The sequence below is a fragment of the Saccopteryx bilineata genome, chromosome 5 (genome assembly GCF_036850765.1).
Source record: "Saccopteryx bilineata isolate mSacBil1 chromosome 5, mSacBil1_pri_phased_curated, whole genome shotgun sequence".
In the NCBI taxonomy this organism is placed as follows: Eukaryota; Metazoa; Chordata; class Mammalia; order Chiroptera; family Emballonuridae; genus Saccopteryx; species Saccopteryx bilineata.
The window spans coordinates 68287630-68301772 of NC_089494.1; the positions used below are offsets into that span (position 1 = coordinate 68287630).

Sequence of the window (14143 nt, forward strand, 5' to 3'; positions counted from 1 at the left end):
CATATACACAGATTTTTCCAAAATATTATTTTACATGTAATGTGGTAGCTAGGCATATGATTCTACAACTTATATAAACTTTACTTCTACAGAGTAATATATATTATGTATATATTTTACTTCTTTGTATTTCTGAATATATTTGTAGTAAAATATACACATTACAGATACTCACAGTTACCACTCTAGGCCATTTCTCATAGATCCACTTCATTAAAAACTATGTCAGTTTATTTCTCTTCTGGGCCCACCTCTTGAAGGTACTTGAATCCTTTATTGATTAACTGATCGGTGCCTCCAGGTTTCCCTGTTTCTGTGAGACAGTATCCAGAAGGAGGATTGCAGGGAGAAACGCTATTGCATTTGTAGTTTTGAGAGATACTGTGAAGATTTCCTCCAATTTATTTTGCTAGTTGTCTTCTTAGTTCCCGTTTCTGCCTTCAAGGTAAAAGGGAATTAGACTGAGAGGGCATCTTGCCTTACTCCCTCCTTGACCCAGACCTAAAATATCTGAGACTGTGAAGAGAAAGTGGATGGGGTAAGGTCTTGGTGGATTGGAAAAAAGAAGAATTATCCTCTGAGTTTAGGAAATGAAAGTTGCATCATTTTATGGACCCGAAATATGAAATGTCATGAAATTTAAAACTGTGAACAAATTTATGGAAAGATTTTTCTGAATTGGTGAGAGGTCTAGAGTGTACAATTAAGAAATTTGAATAATATAGCCTTTTGGTTGCAAGGACCAAGGACTTACTAAAATTCCCCACAAGTAGATAGGGCATTTCTTATAAAGATGGATGTGGGGCTAGGAAGGCAGGAATCACATCCTTAATCCTAGATTTCACAGCAGCCCTGGAAATACTGAGCATCTAGGTCTTTGGAAATTGCAGTCAATTGTGTTTTCATGAACCCTGGAAATGAATGAGACCTCAGCAGCGGGAATTGTCACCTCACACCTGGGTCCTCTGACCTGGATGTGACCTAGCCAGTCAGTGTGCGTGCATCTACCTTTGTTCATAGCTACCTGTTCATCTCCTTCTATCCTGTAGTTTCTGCTGAGTCAGAATTTGGCTCATTCAGAGCCTTTATGGCCCTTACAAGTTTTCACTCTCTTCCTCTTCTCCTTTTAGTCATAGCTACAGGTGCTAATAGCTGTATTCTTTCTCTGTTTCACAATTTTAATCTCAAAGATTGAGAATCCAGTTTTTACCAGAGTTCCCTCTATAGGACACCTGCCAACCTGTGAACTGCTGCCCTGAGCCTGAGTGCTGTCCTCCTATAAGGGTTGTTAAGGGTATATGTAACATGGAAAGCTCTTGCCTGCAAAGGGGACTTGAGTGTTGTGGCAGGTACTACAAGCTAGTATTTATGTAACGTTACGCTTAGGTAAGGATCCTATCCAAAATGTAGCTTGTTGCTAAAAATATTTATACTTATGAGCGGCTTAAAACGCAGTTCTTTCTTTAAAGTCAGTAAATACTTCCCTGGGAAGCATCCTCCCTTTTCCGTATGGAGTGTAAATTGGGAAAATCTGTGCCCTGTCTCAGTTGTAAAATATCTTCAATTCTGAAATACTGATGCCCAGATTATAAAATATGGTTGTTCCTTTCTGCTGGACTTAAAAGTACTATGAAATAGTTCATTCAGTTTATGTGATGATGATGAAGTTCTGAAATATATACCTGGAACCCGCTACAACTCATTTTCTTCTTATGTGAATAGGTTTATCCCAGATGTGTCTTCTCGGGTGTGTATTGGGAAGAGGATGGGGTCCTCCCCGATTTCCTTAGGTGTTTGGCACTTCGTTGCTTCAGAGATGAGAGGTTGTTGCTATTTCTCTGGAAGATTTCTCCTGTTTTTCTTCCTCAGAGTCACAGTCAGTACACGCCCCCTCCCCCCTTTTCCCCTCTGTTCTCCCTCCTCAACCCCTGTCTGCTTCTCTTTCAGATGAATGGCTAGTGAGTTGAATGATTCAGTGACTCTTGAATTCTTGAGTCCTTAACTTTGGTGTCTGTGTCCCTCAGCATCTCAAAGGCCAGTTTCCCTGTTATTTTTAAAAATGGGAACCATGCTCATAAAATGCTATTTTAGTTTGGTTTCAGATCACTTGAAATGTAATCTGATTTGAGAGGCATCATTTAAGCTCCTGTTTACCAGAAAGTTTTGATTATCATTTTGTAGGAACTTTTGTTAGGTAAAAGGAAGATGAACAACATATTTGCCTTCGGAAAAGACAACCAAATGGTCTTATTTCATTTTGGAAAGTTTCTTCTGGTGGTCTTGAATTCTGTTTTAATCTGCTTTAAAAAAATCTTTTAGCGTATAAGCAAAATTAAATATTGTTTTATTGAAGTGCAATACTTTATTATTTAGGAGAAAAATCTTGTAATTACATTTTAGCAAGGATTTGTATAATTTAAAGCTTTTATTTGACAGCCTGATCTTAGCTGATAGGCATGTTAATCTCTATTTGATTGCTTTGGTTGGGAGTTGAAAATGACCTAGGGCCTACCTCATAGTGCGTTCATAAATGTGCCTTATTTTATAGGTTTTCATTGTGTGAAATAATAAAGTAAATTTTCCTGCATTTCTAGTATAGATTTGAATGTTTGTCTGATTACCAGGTTTAAAGAAAAAGTTAACCGTTTTTCCTTTGGGCTGTATGTCCCCTTGCTTCCTTTTTCTCTAAATGCTGGAGAGAGAGAGAGAGAGAGAGAGAGAGAGAGTGTGTGTGTGTGTGTGTGGTGTGTAGCGAACTGCCCTTTTATCAGTACTTTGTAGCATGATAGTGCTTTAGGAAAGAGAATTTTCTTGTTTTATAAGAATTTCCCATTCTTTTCTACTTAGGTTTAATTTTCATTACACTTTTTTCTTTCTCCCTTTGGAAGTACCAAAGGGTGTGTAAGAATGATTACATATATTATATACAACTATTTATTATCATTTTTATGTGTGTAGAATCAAAAGTTATATTTGTATAAAATTATATATGACCAAAGAATATTTATAAGTTATTTGACTCTTGGGAGAGAATTTCATTATATATTTTGAGAGAGAGTAATCTTTGGGGAAAAAATTTAGAATTAAAATTCTGGGGAGGGGGTTTCCTCTGTAATAGGAAGATTGGAGGACAGGTAAAGGTGATTCAAGCCGACAGGATGATTCTGAGGTCAAGTTAGGGAGCACCTGTTGTGTGCCAAGGACTGACCGAGTACTTCCCATCCTTTATGTCTCATCCTTACCTCCTTCCTACCTGGATTGGTATGATCGTCTCAGTTTTACAAATTAGGAAGCAGATGTGGACGATCACATAATCTTTTGGAGGTCACACGCACCTGGATCTGAGCCCAGTGATGTCTGGTCACAAAGTCCCTGCTCTTTCCAAGGTTCTCTTTGCCTCTTCTGCTTTTGCTATCTGATCCTTTAGGATTCTCAAGCTGTCCAGGTGAGGAGTTAATTTCTAGAAGAAGACCCGCAATTTTTAAAGCAGCATCGTGTGGCAGTTAGAGCTGAAACTTGCACATCAGGCTGACCTAGGCATGGATCCCTTTGGTGTTACAGACCAGCTTTGTGACTGAACCAGTTTCTTGGCCTCATTGTGCTTTGTGGTATTTCATCATTAAAATTTATATTTTCCTGGCCCTGGCTGGTTGGCTCAGCGGTAGAGCGTCGGCCTGGCGTGCGGGGGACCCGGGTTCGATTCCCGGCCAGGGCACATAGGAGAAGCGCCCATTTGCTTCTCCATCCCCCCCTCCTTCCTCTCTGTCTCTCTCTTCCCCTCCCGCAGCCAAGGCTCCATTGGAGTAAAGATGGCCCAGGCGCTGGGGATGGCTCCTTGGCCTCTGGTCTCGGCAGAGCGACCCCCTCCGCCCCCCCAGGGGCAGAGCATCGCCCCCTGGTGGGCAGAGCATCGCCCCCTGGTGGGCGTGCCGGGTGGATCCTGGTCGGGCGCATGCGGGAGTCTGTCTGACTGTCTCTCCCCGTTTCCAGCTTCAGAAAAAAAATTTATATTTTCCACACCAGTGGACCTTTCCATTGGTATAGATAATTGACTATTCACTGACTTAGAGAATTCAGTAAACTTTAGTTAACACCTCTTATATGGTCATTAAGGGAGACAAACTTTACCCTCTAAGCCTTTTAATTTAGTGATAACTTTCTACATATACATATATATCTAATATTTTAACAGGTTTCTTTTGTGTTGTTAAAAAGGATAAATCTTATAATAACTTAAGCACTGATTTAAACATTTCACAAATGGAAGATCACGGACAGATGTGCCTGTATTCCAAAGCAATTTTTATGTGTTCTCAAATAAACGAATGCTACTACATTAGTTGAAGTGGCTGTGGAAATTATACGGGAGGATAAAGAATTTCTAAAAATGTCCTCTACTCTTCAACCTCTCATCCTGTCTTCTCTATCATACAAAGTACCTAAGAATTTAATAAATAGTTGCATAAAGCAGCAGTTTTCATGGCCTATATCATCTACCTTAGTCAATGACGGGGACATTGAGAGGTTTAAAAAGTTATTAACATTAATGCTGACCTGTTGACAACTGTAAAGAACACAGAATTCTGGCAGTGAACCCAAATACATTTCTTTTTAAATGAGAAAATCATAGGGCTTTGCTCATATACTCCACACCATTGTAACCTGACTAAAATATTCAACCCAAACACTAGACTATTAAATATTTAAAAGAAAAATACCACACAAACACATTACTCTCGAAACACTCCTCTAATACCCTGGAATCGCCTGGTAGGTGGTATGAGGCTAGCTATTGGTTAATAAAGCTCTTGCATGTTGAGAGAGTGGAAGCATACTTCTCAACATGAGAAGAGGACGAGGAGAGTGATGAGTCTATTCTTTAGAAAGACCTGAGCACTTGTGAGCTGGCTGCGGGTCAGAATCTCTCCCTGCCTGTGCTTATTTCATCAGAGGCGAGGTTGCTTACCCTCCATCTATTTAGTTGGTGTGTTTTGAGCTCCACTGTGTGCCAGTCATTGTCTTGGTGACATAAGGAGGAAGCTCTTTTTGGGGTCTGGCATTGAGGAACTTAGAAAGTCTAGAGATGAAAACAGAAAGGGACCCAATTATACCCCAGTGAGGCAGTGCTCTGGTGGAGGTGTGTAACTAAAATTTAGAGCTAATTGCCCATCTCTAAAGTCTTTCTGTTTTTTTTTTGTGTGACAGAGACAGAGAGGGACAGATAGGGTCAGACAGGAAGGGAGATGAGAAGTATCAATTCTTCATAGCAGCATCTTTGTTGTTTATTGATTGCTTCTCATATGTGCCTTGACTTGAGGGCTACAGTAGACCAAGTGACCCCTTGCTCAAGCCAGTGACATTTGGGCTCAAGCCAGCAACCATGGGGTTGTGTCTGTGATCCCATGCTCAAGCCAATGACCCCATGCTCAAGGTGGTGAGCCCTTGCTCAAGCTGGATGAGCCCGTGCTCAAGTTGGGGACACCTTGGGGTTTCGAATGTGGGTCCTCTGCGTCCCAGTCCGACACTCTATCCACTGCACCACTGCCGGGTCAGGCAGTCCTCCTCTTTTTCATCAACAGCAATCACATATTGTCAGAATCCTAAAGGAAAGAATTTCAAATCCAATTTGTGAAATTCCTGCCACCTGCTGTGTTCTGTGATGTTTGTTCCAGGACAGAATTGTAGATAGACAGGACTGATATTTTGATCAATCTTGGTAATTCTCTGCATAAAAACAATTTCTGTGGTTTAGTACTGTCTATACAAATGTGGATTAAATGTTAGTATTAGTTAAATATACAAGGTGGGGCAAAAGTAGGTTTATAGTTGTGAGTACATGAAACATGGGTTTATTCTTGTGTTATTATTTATTAATTATTATTTCTCATATGAACAACTGTGTAACCTATTTTTGGCCCACCTGTGTACATAAGCATGTGTATATGTATAGATATGTCTGGCTTTTTGATGTGCATGTATTAACGTCATGCTTTTATCTTATATAGTACTTAAACCGCGGACTCTGAGACAATCAGTGTTTAAACTTCCAACAAGGAAGAGAAATAATGAAAAGGAACAATGGTTTTTTGTTTTCTCAGAAACTAAATTTGCCATTGTTCTGAGAACTCAACAAATGACCACAGGATGTGAATTTTATCAAGAACAAAGGTATCCTGGTTGTAGTGGAATTTTTTACTTCCCCTTATCCTGTTCACATGTCTCCCTGTGTAGAAATGAACAGTTCACTATGATTAACCAAGTTAACAAATAATTTCAGTACAAAAGAAATGGACTTGGGAAACAAAAAAAAGAATTATTTCTGACTCTGTCTTCCAGATCAGAATTTGACGTCAAAGATTTTTGCCTTTTACTGGAAAAATATTTTTCTGTATATCAGGTGGCCCACTATGAAATAAAACCCCTCCATCAGTACAGCCTGGATTTAATTGGAGGTACTTTAATTGGCAGTGAGTCAGGGTGTATAATCTTACTCTTTAATCTCCTCAGTTGCACACATGTACAATTATATTATCTTTGACAATTTAAATAAAAAGTTTTGAGTTTTCTTTTCATCCAAAAAAACCTAAAGCATTTAGAGGAGAACAATATAGAACCAGAACTTTCCTTAGAAATATTGGCTTTCATTTTATGGACTGTTTTTCTTGATCCATTTGAAATGTCTCACTGCTGATTTTGATGTTTCTGTGGCATTGCCTGTGTGTTTCGTCATTGCGGGAACAGCGTTGTATTTGTGTTGCTTTAACTCTTATACTTCGTTGGTGCTGTGTTAACAGCTGCTCTGTCCAGTGCTTTATATGCACGTCTCATTTAATACTCGCAAAAAGCCAATTAGGAAGCCAAAGCCTGAGATTAAAAAACATTGTCAGGGTCTGACTTAGTTTCTGTCCTTGAAAACACATCTTCTTCACCACTACCGCGCAGAGCCCAGAGTGGTCCTCGCTCCCCGGGAAACCCCGGGGACACAGGCGCAGTGGACACAGGCGCTGCGTCGCTGTCAGAGTGCTTTGTTTGCCGGTTACTGGAGTTGCTCATCGCGGCGTTTCTTTTCCTTTCATACATTTTCTCACATTGAAATTTATTGTCATGATTATTCAGATACACAAGGACATGATGACTCTCCACTTCTTTTCTGCATGAATGCTCCATAGTGTGCCGTTCTGTTTCCACAGTAAGATAAGCAAATAAAGGTTCACACTGTACAGTTTAGAGTAGCTAGTGAATCAAAGTTAGCAGTATGTAGTTATCAGAACTCGATGTCAGCAAGAAAAATAGGTTCAGGAAACTTTATTTTCTGTTCCTAAGCCTGGATTCATGTTAGACAACACTGGGGTTGCTAGGAAAGCAATGGAAAGACCAAAGGTTTTTTTTTCTCCCCACTGAGAGAGGAGTGCTTGCTACAGAGCAGTGGAGAGATTAGAGACGAGATAGAAGTGTCTGAGGGCATTGGGTTTGGACAGTGGAGGACAGGAGACTCACAAACAACCCTCCGATAGGAGGGAGGTGAAAGAAGCTGAAGGAAAGCCTCCCTCTCCGGAGGAAGGGGATTGCCGGGCACTGGCCTGTGCGACCAACACTGGGTGCAAGGAAGACGCCTTAGTCATGACTTACCTGTGCTCTCCAGGCAGCTGACCAGCACATTGAGAGTTCAGTATATATGGAAAGTATCTGAACAGATAAATCATCTGAGACTTCTCTCTCTTTCTTTCCACTTCCTGAACATAAAGAGAGACGTTTGGGCCACCAAGGCCCAAGGGAACCGCCACAGACGCTACTTTTGCTGGTAGGGCTTTGTGTAGTCAGCTGCCTGGAAGAGGTGACACACGAAGGCACTGTGAAAGGGAGCTCTCCCGAGACTTGTTTTGGGACTTTTCTACGTTTTTGTGGGTCTGTACAAGTTACTTGCCTAAACTGGATACCCTGGGCAGGCCCCAGAACCCTCTATGAAAACGAAACAAAACCTCTGCTGTCCGTGGGGCTCAGTGCGTGACAGCAGCGGCACTGAGGGCTCGGGAGAGGAGCGCTTTGCTGGGCAGACACAGGCCTGGCGGAATCCTCAGTGTTCCCACAGCAGGAGCCATACCTGTAACTTCCATTTTTGCCTCCTTAGTGATGATGCTATATTATAAGATGTTTATGTGATCCTTATATATTCTAGTATTTTCAAAGTAGTGAAAGTGTAAATGATTTGCTGTTAGTACTGTATTTCCCCATGTGTAAGACGTTCCCATGTATAAAACACGCCTTAATTTTGGGGCCCGAAATTGGGGGGAAAAATGTGTTACATGAACTTATTGAACTCAACTTTTATTCATCGTAAAATTCATTCAACTGCTCATCTGTGCAAAAAAGTGGGAAATGCAAGTAAAAAAACGACAACCACTGTATAAAACACACCCAATTTTTAGACCCCAAATTTTTTGAAAAAAGGTGCGTCTTATACATGGGGAAATATAGTAAGTTATTTCTATCTAAATCTTGATACTAATGTGAACTTGACCTTGAAGTCAGTACTTATGCTTTAAAAAATATATATTTTTAAATAGAACACATTAGTTTCCAGGGCTGGCTTTAAGATCTATATCTACATGTCTGTATCTTCTATATGAATCGCCTTCTCTGATAATGAAGGTCAATAGGAAACTGAACTAGGTAGATCTACAATGGACTGAATTCCCTGTGTGACTTAAGGAATTACGACACATATACTTGCCAGGCCCCTTGAATGTTCTTAGCTAACGTGGGAGAGTGGGATGCTTTGAAGGATTCCGGCAGGGCTGCAGTGAAATGCTTAATCACTTACTTGGGTTTTGGGAGTTTGTCCAGATTCATAAGGAAATGTCTTGTGGCAATACAGCACAGGCCTAAGAGAAGTCTCCTTCGCCGACACAGCACATCTGCCCTGGTGCCTGGGCTGACTTTTTATTTATTTTTATTTTTTATTTTTATTTTTCAGAGACAGAGAGAGAGTCAGAGAGAGGGATAGACAGGGACAGACAGACAGGAACGGAGAGATGGGAAGCATCAATCATTAGTTTTTCATTGCGCATTGCGACACCTTAGTTGTTCATTGATTGCTCTCTCATATGTGCCTTGACCACAGGCCTTCAGCAGACCAAGTAACCCCTTGCTTGAGCCAGTGACCTTGGGTCCAAGCTGGTGAGCTTTTGCTCAAACCAGATGAGCCCGCGCTCAAGCTGGCGACCTTGGGGTCTTGAACCTGGGTCCTCGGCATCCCAGTCTGATGCTCTATCCACTGCACCACTGCCTGGTCAGGCTGGGCTGACTTTTTTTTTTTTTTTTTTTTCATTTTTCTGAAGCTGGAAACAGGGAGAGACAGTCAGACAGACTCCCGCATGCGCCCGACCGGGATCCACCCGGCACACCCACCAGGGGCGGTGCTCTGCCCCCCAGGGGGCGATGCTCTGCCCATCCTGGGCGTCGCCATATTGCGACCAGAGCCACTCTAGCGCCTGAGGCAGAGGCCACAGAGCCATGCCCAGCGCCCGGGCCATCTTTGCTCCAATGGAGCCTTGGCTGCAGGAGGGGAAGAGAGAGACAGAGAGGAAAGCGCGGCGGAGGGGTGGAGAAGCAAATGGGCGCTTCTCCTATGTGCCCTGGCCGGGAATCGAACCCGGGTCCTCCGCACGCTAGGCCGACGCTCTACCGCTGAGCCAACCGGCCAGGGCCTGGGCTGACTTTTTAAAGAGTTTTATCCTCAGACATGGCTGGGGAAAAGTGCCCTGTGCTGAGCAGGGGCAGGTTAAGCAGGTAGTCACCAGGCTGGGGAGCGCCTGATGCAGGCATGACAGAGACCTCCATGGCGGATCTAAGTCCTCGCCTGTTCTTGGGATCAGCTCTGGATAAGGGGGGCCCTCGTGGAATGAGCTTCGATTTTAGAAGGTTGAAAGCACATGGGTATGTCTTCCTCTGAACATAGAACAGTGTTGGTTTATAACAACGTTTCATTGCTGAAAGGCGTGGATTTCTGTAAGATTTGCTCAAGCTAAAAATGGTGATTTGCTACTATATTAGATAATTCACTTCCCTTAAAAATGACATTTAGCCCCTTCTGGATGGACAGCCCTGGCCCAGGAATTTCTTGGAGGAACTCCAAGGGAGTTTTTCAACAGCCAAACACTACTTGTCCCTTGGTGCACACTTCTGTCAAAATAAATTAGACTGGTAAGTCATAAATTAGGAAAATATTTGGTGACTTGTGTTTATTATTTAACAAGTAGAATAAACAGTTGGCCTCAAGAAAATAAAAAACAAACAGAAACTCAGTCCCGGGTTGCTTGACAGAAGATCATTTTGCTGTTTGCGAATAGTGAGGACATACAGGCTCTGGGGGACGGAGCCTTTCCTCCGTCACGCTTGGATTTTGTTCACTGCTCCCTTGCACCTTTCGTTGGTCACCTTGCTCCCTGTTGGCCCTGCCCTGTGGATTGGGTGGGGAGGTGGAAGCCTGGGAGGGAAGGGGTTGGGAGCCCTCTCCGTATCTCACTGTTTATTTCCCTTCTTTCCTCCATGTTGCAAAGTTTCTCCTTACTTTGCTTTTATCAAGTCTATGAATGACTCCCTTTGTCAGGCTTATTGAAATGCCCTGTGGGACGGATGCTATGCAGAAAAATAATTTGATTGCATAACTGCCCAGTCCTTAGAGATGCCAGATCGCCCTTGGCACAGGGACAGACCCTCCTCTCTGGCAGGTCCTATGAGAGCGGGGTGCAGTGCGTCTGAGAGGTGCCTCTGTCCTCCACCCTAGTACCACGGGGATGACCTTTTACCCCAGCTCTGATAAAAGGCTTATTTTAGATTTCTGAAATGTCCGTCTTTCCTTAGCCCAGAAGGCAACGTTTCCTTGTGTGTCTGTTTGCCCTGCGTGATTCTTTCCAGCGGCTGTTTCTTCACAAATGTCAGGTTTGTCTCTCCTGTGTCACCTTGAGGCAGCTGATATTCGTGTCTAATTATGAAAAAGGGCAGTCTTTGAGTTTATTTTGATGAGAACAAAATCCCAGAGAACTCTATTAGATACACTGTAATTGGGCAGGTGATACATTGGTGTTTGGAGTTTGGAAAATAGATCTAGAGAGTGTTTTTGGCATGGTTCTTGGAGGAGCCAGAAGCTCCAGGGCGAACTTCATGGACTCATTACTGACACTGAGTGTATCCTCTGAACTAAGTCCAGGCCTTTAAACTTAATACCAGACAGCCAGGCCAGGCGGTCACTGCACTTAGGGAAGGGCCATCTTGGGGCGAAGCATCATACAATGAACTCCTATACAGCTAACCTTTTTAAAAATTTTTTCCTCCTCTGTAAAATCAAATTAAAACAACTTCAGTTTGGTGGTTGTGGACATGGAAGGGGTTTCAATGCACTCTTTGGCTGTTTGGTGGAAACAGTACAGTTGGGGAGGAGTTTGGAAGGATGCATATAAAATAGCTCTTAGAACCACAATTATTTCAGAATAGGGTTTGATTTTGGCATAGGCAGTTGCATAGCATATTTGATACTTTGTTATGAAACTTTCAGTAATTGGCATATTTATTATGATCAAATAAATGAAGTTGAAAATGTGTGGATCTTCGTACCAGCCTAGAACTTCAAAATGATAAAGGATGGTATATACTATTGAGAGTTCCAAGATACATGCCAGTGGGTAGAAACAGCAGTAGCATACAAGAAATATCATTTACTTATTTTTTATTTTTTTAAATTATTTCAGAGAGAGGTAGGGAGAAGGAGAGAGAGACAGAGACAGAGACAGGATCATCAATTTGTTCCTGTATGTGCTCTGACCGGGGATTGAACCGGCAACCTCTGTGCTTCAAGTCGATGCTCCAACCAACTGAGCTATCTGGCCAGGGCTTAATTTTTTATTTATTGATTGATTTTTAGAGAGACAGAGAGAGGAAGGAAGGGAGAAAGGAAGCATTTATTTGTTGTACCACTCAGTCGTTCATTCATTGTTTGCTTCCCATTTGTGCCCTGACTGGGGATTGAACCTGCAACCTTGTAATTTTGAGACGTTGATCTAACCGATTGAGCTAACTGGCCAGGGTGAGAATATCATTTCTTTAAAAAAAAAAAAGGCAGCCTGACCTGTAGTGGCGCAGTGGATAAAGCGTCGACCTGGGAATGCTGAGGTCGCTGGTTTGAAACCCTGGGCTTGCCTGGTCAAGGCACATATGGGAGTTGATGCTTCCAGCTCCTCCCCCCTTCTCTCTGTCTCTCTCCTCTCTCTCCCTCTCTGTCTCTCTCTCTCTCTCCCCTCTAAAAATGAATAAATAAAATAAAAAGAAAAAAATACGCTCTACATTCCTCCTCATTCTTTAAAAAAAAAAAAAAAAAAAAAAAAAAAAAAAAAAAAAAAGGCAGCAATCCAGTACAGTGTTTGGCCCCCAGGTGTTGAGGGTTCACCCTCCTGTGTCACATGGCACTCTGTCATCAGCAGGCTGGGCAGGGGTCTTCTCAGAATTATGCTCTGTCACGTGGTTTCTTGGCTTTCATTTATGCCTGTTCCCCTTACTCATTCTTTCCCCCCTTTTATTCTTTGTGAATGTTTGTGTTTGCCCTATAATTTGTATTTATTCTTGTAAAATACTTGTTGTTTTGCATGTTTTTTCTTGGGATGTGATTCATATAACGTAAAATTAACCCTTTTTAAGCAAGATAGCATTGAGTACATTCATAGTGTTATGCAACTACCACCTTTATCTAGTTCCAAAACTTCTATCACTCTAAAATAAAACCCAGGGCTTCTTCAGGAATTACTCTCTGGTCTCCCTTTTCTCCAGCCTCTGGCAGCCATCAGTCTGCTTTCTGTTTCTAAGGATTTACCCATTCTGGATATTTCATATAAATGGAATTATACAATATGTGACCTTGTGTGTGTGTGTATGTGTGTGTGTGTATTTTAAAATCAAGTTCATTGAGGCTAATTTACATAAATAAAACACGTTTTTTTAGAGAAGCTTATGCATAGGTTTTACTGTCTTTTGCAGCTTTCACATTTATTTACAGCAACCCCATGAGGGGGCACTGTCATCACCCTCGTCCTGTAGGTGAGGACTGAGGCTCAGGGGGTCTGAGTGGTTTGCTCCCGTTGCAGAGCTTCTGAGCGGCAGACAGGCTATGCACTTGGATGGGCTGGCTGCACAGACCAGGCTGCTGACCACGTAGTCTACCGCCTCCCAGGTCACTTCCATATGCATGGTCAGAGCTTGCTTTCTCTCACACAGCAGTATGCTATTTTCCCACACTGACAAAATGGCTATGGAGTATTCTGTTCCCTGCATGTACCATAATTGAATTGTTTTCCCTCATTGATAGATTTTGTGGATGTTTCTTTTTTTTTTGGTCAAGAAATACATATTTTTATTAAATTGCATATTTTTTGTTATGAATTATGAAAGGAATACTAAAGACCAAAGAAATTTCTAAAGCAATATTTTTTCATTCTAGAAATATGGCCGAACAAGGAGAATAAGCTAGAACACACATGATTCCCCTCTGAGGTGGTTACTGTAAATATTTTTAACATAGCTTTCCAATCTCTTTTATACATTATTTTTTAAGTAAGGGAAAAGAAAGCCCTTTAAGGAAAGGATGGTACTGTAAGTGAAGTTTTGTAATAGAAGGTTTATAATATATCGTGAACATTTTTTTAAATCTAACAATAGTATTTACTAAGTGCTCATTAAAATGTGACAAGGACTATTTTTAGTGTTTTATACCATTTCATAGGAATCATGTGAGGTATGTGTGGTTATAATAGCAGATGAGGAGATTTACGTATGTTTTAAATTTATATAAGAGGCTTTGTGCCCTAGCTCTATTTCTTGCTTTTAAAATTCAGCCCTATGTTCTTATGATTAATTTGTTTACCTTGTTGTGTTTGCCTACCATTGGTTCCTACCATGAATTTCCTTGTCTTCCTCTGGCCCCATGCACAGGACGCAGGGAACATCCTTGTACACGCCCCCGTGGACCTGTGGGAGGAGTCGTTGGGATATGTGTCCAGGAACAGGATAAGTGGATCATGAGAGGGTATACAGGGAAGTCAAAAGTAGGTTTACAGTCGTAATACAAATAAATAATAGAATACAATAATTAATAAGT

At 41.7% G+C, this 14143-nt stretch overlaps 1 protein-coding gene across 2 annotated transcripts in view; it reads left to right on the forward strand.

Annotated features, from left to right (window-relative positions):
- The window catches only part of STK39 (serine/threonine kinase 39), a 335094-nt gene that overhangs the window by 19905 nt on the left and 301046 nt on the right, over positions 1-14143 (forward strand). The window contains exon 1 of one of the 2 annotated variants that reach the window (XM_066279985.1): positions 10845-10941. The exons of the other annotated variant lie outside the window; for it this stretch is intronic. Within the exon in view, the coding sequence (XP_066136082.1) occupies positions 10935-10941 (7 nt within the window). The 5' untranslated portion in view covers positions 10845-10934. Of the gene's footprint in view, positions 1-10844; positions 10942-14143 lie in introns of those variants that run through there. 2 annotated transcript variants of the gene reach the window in all.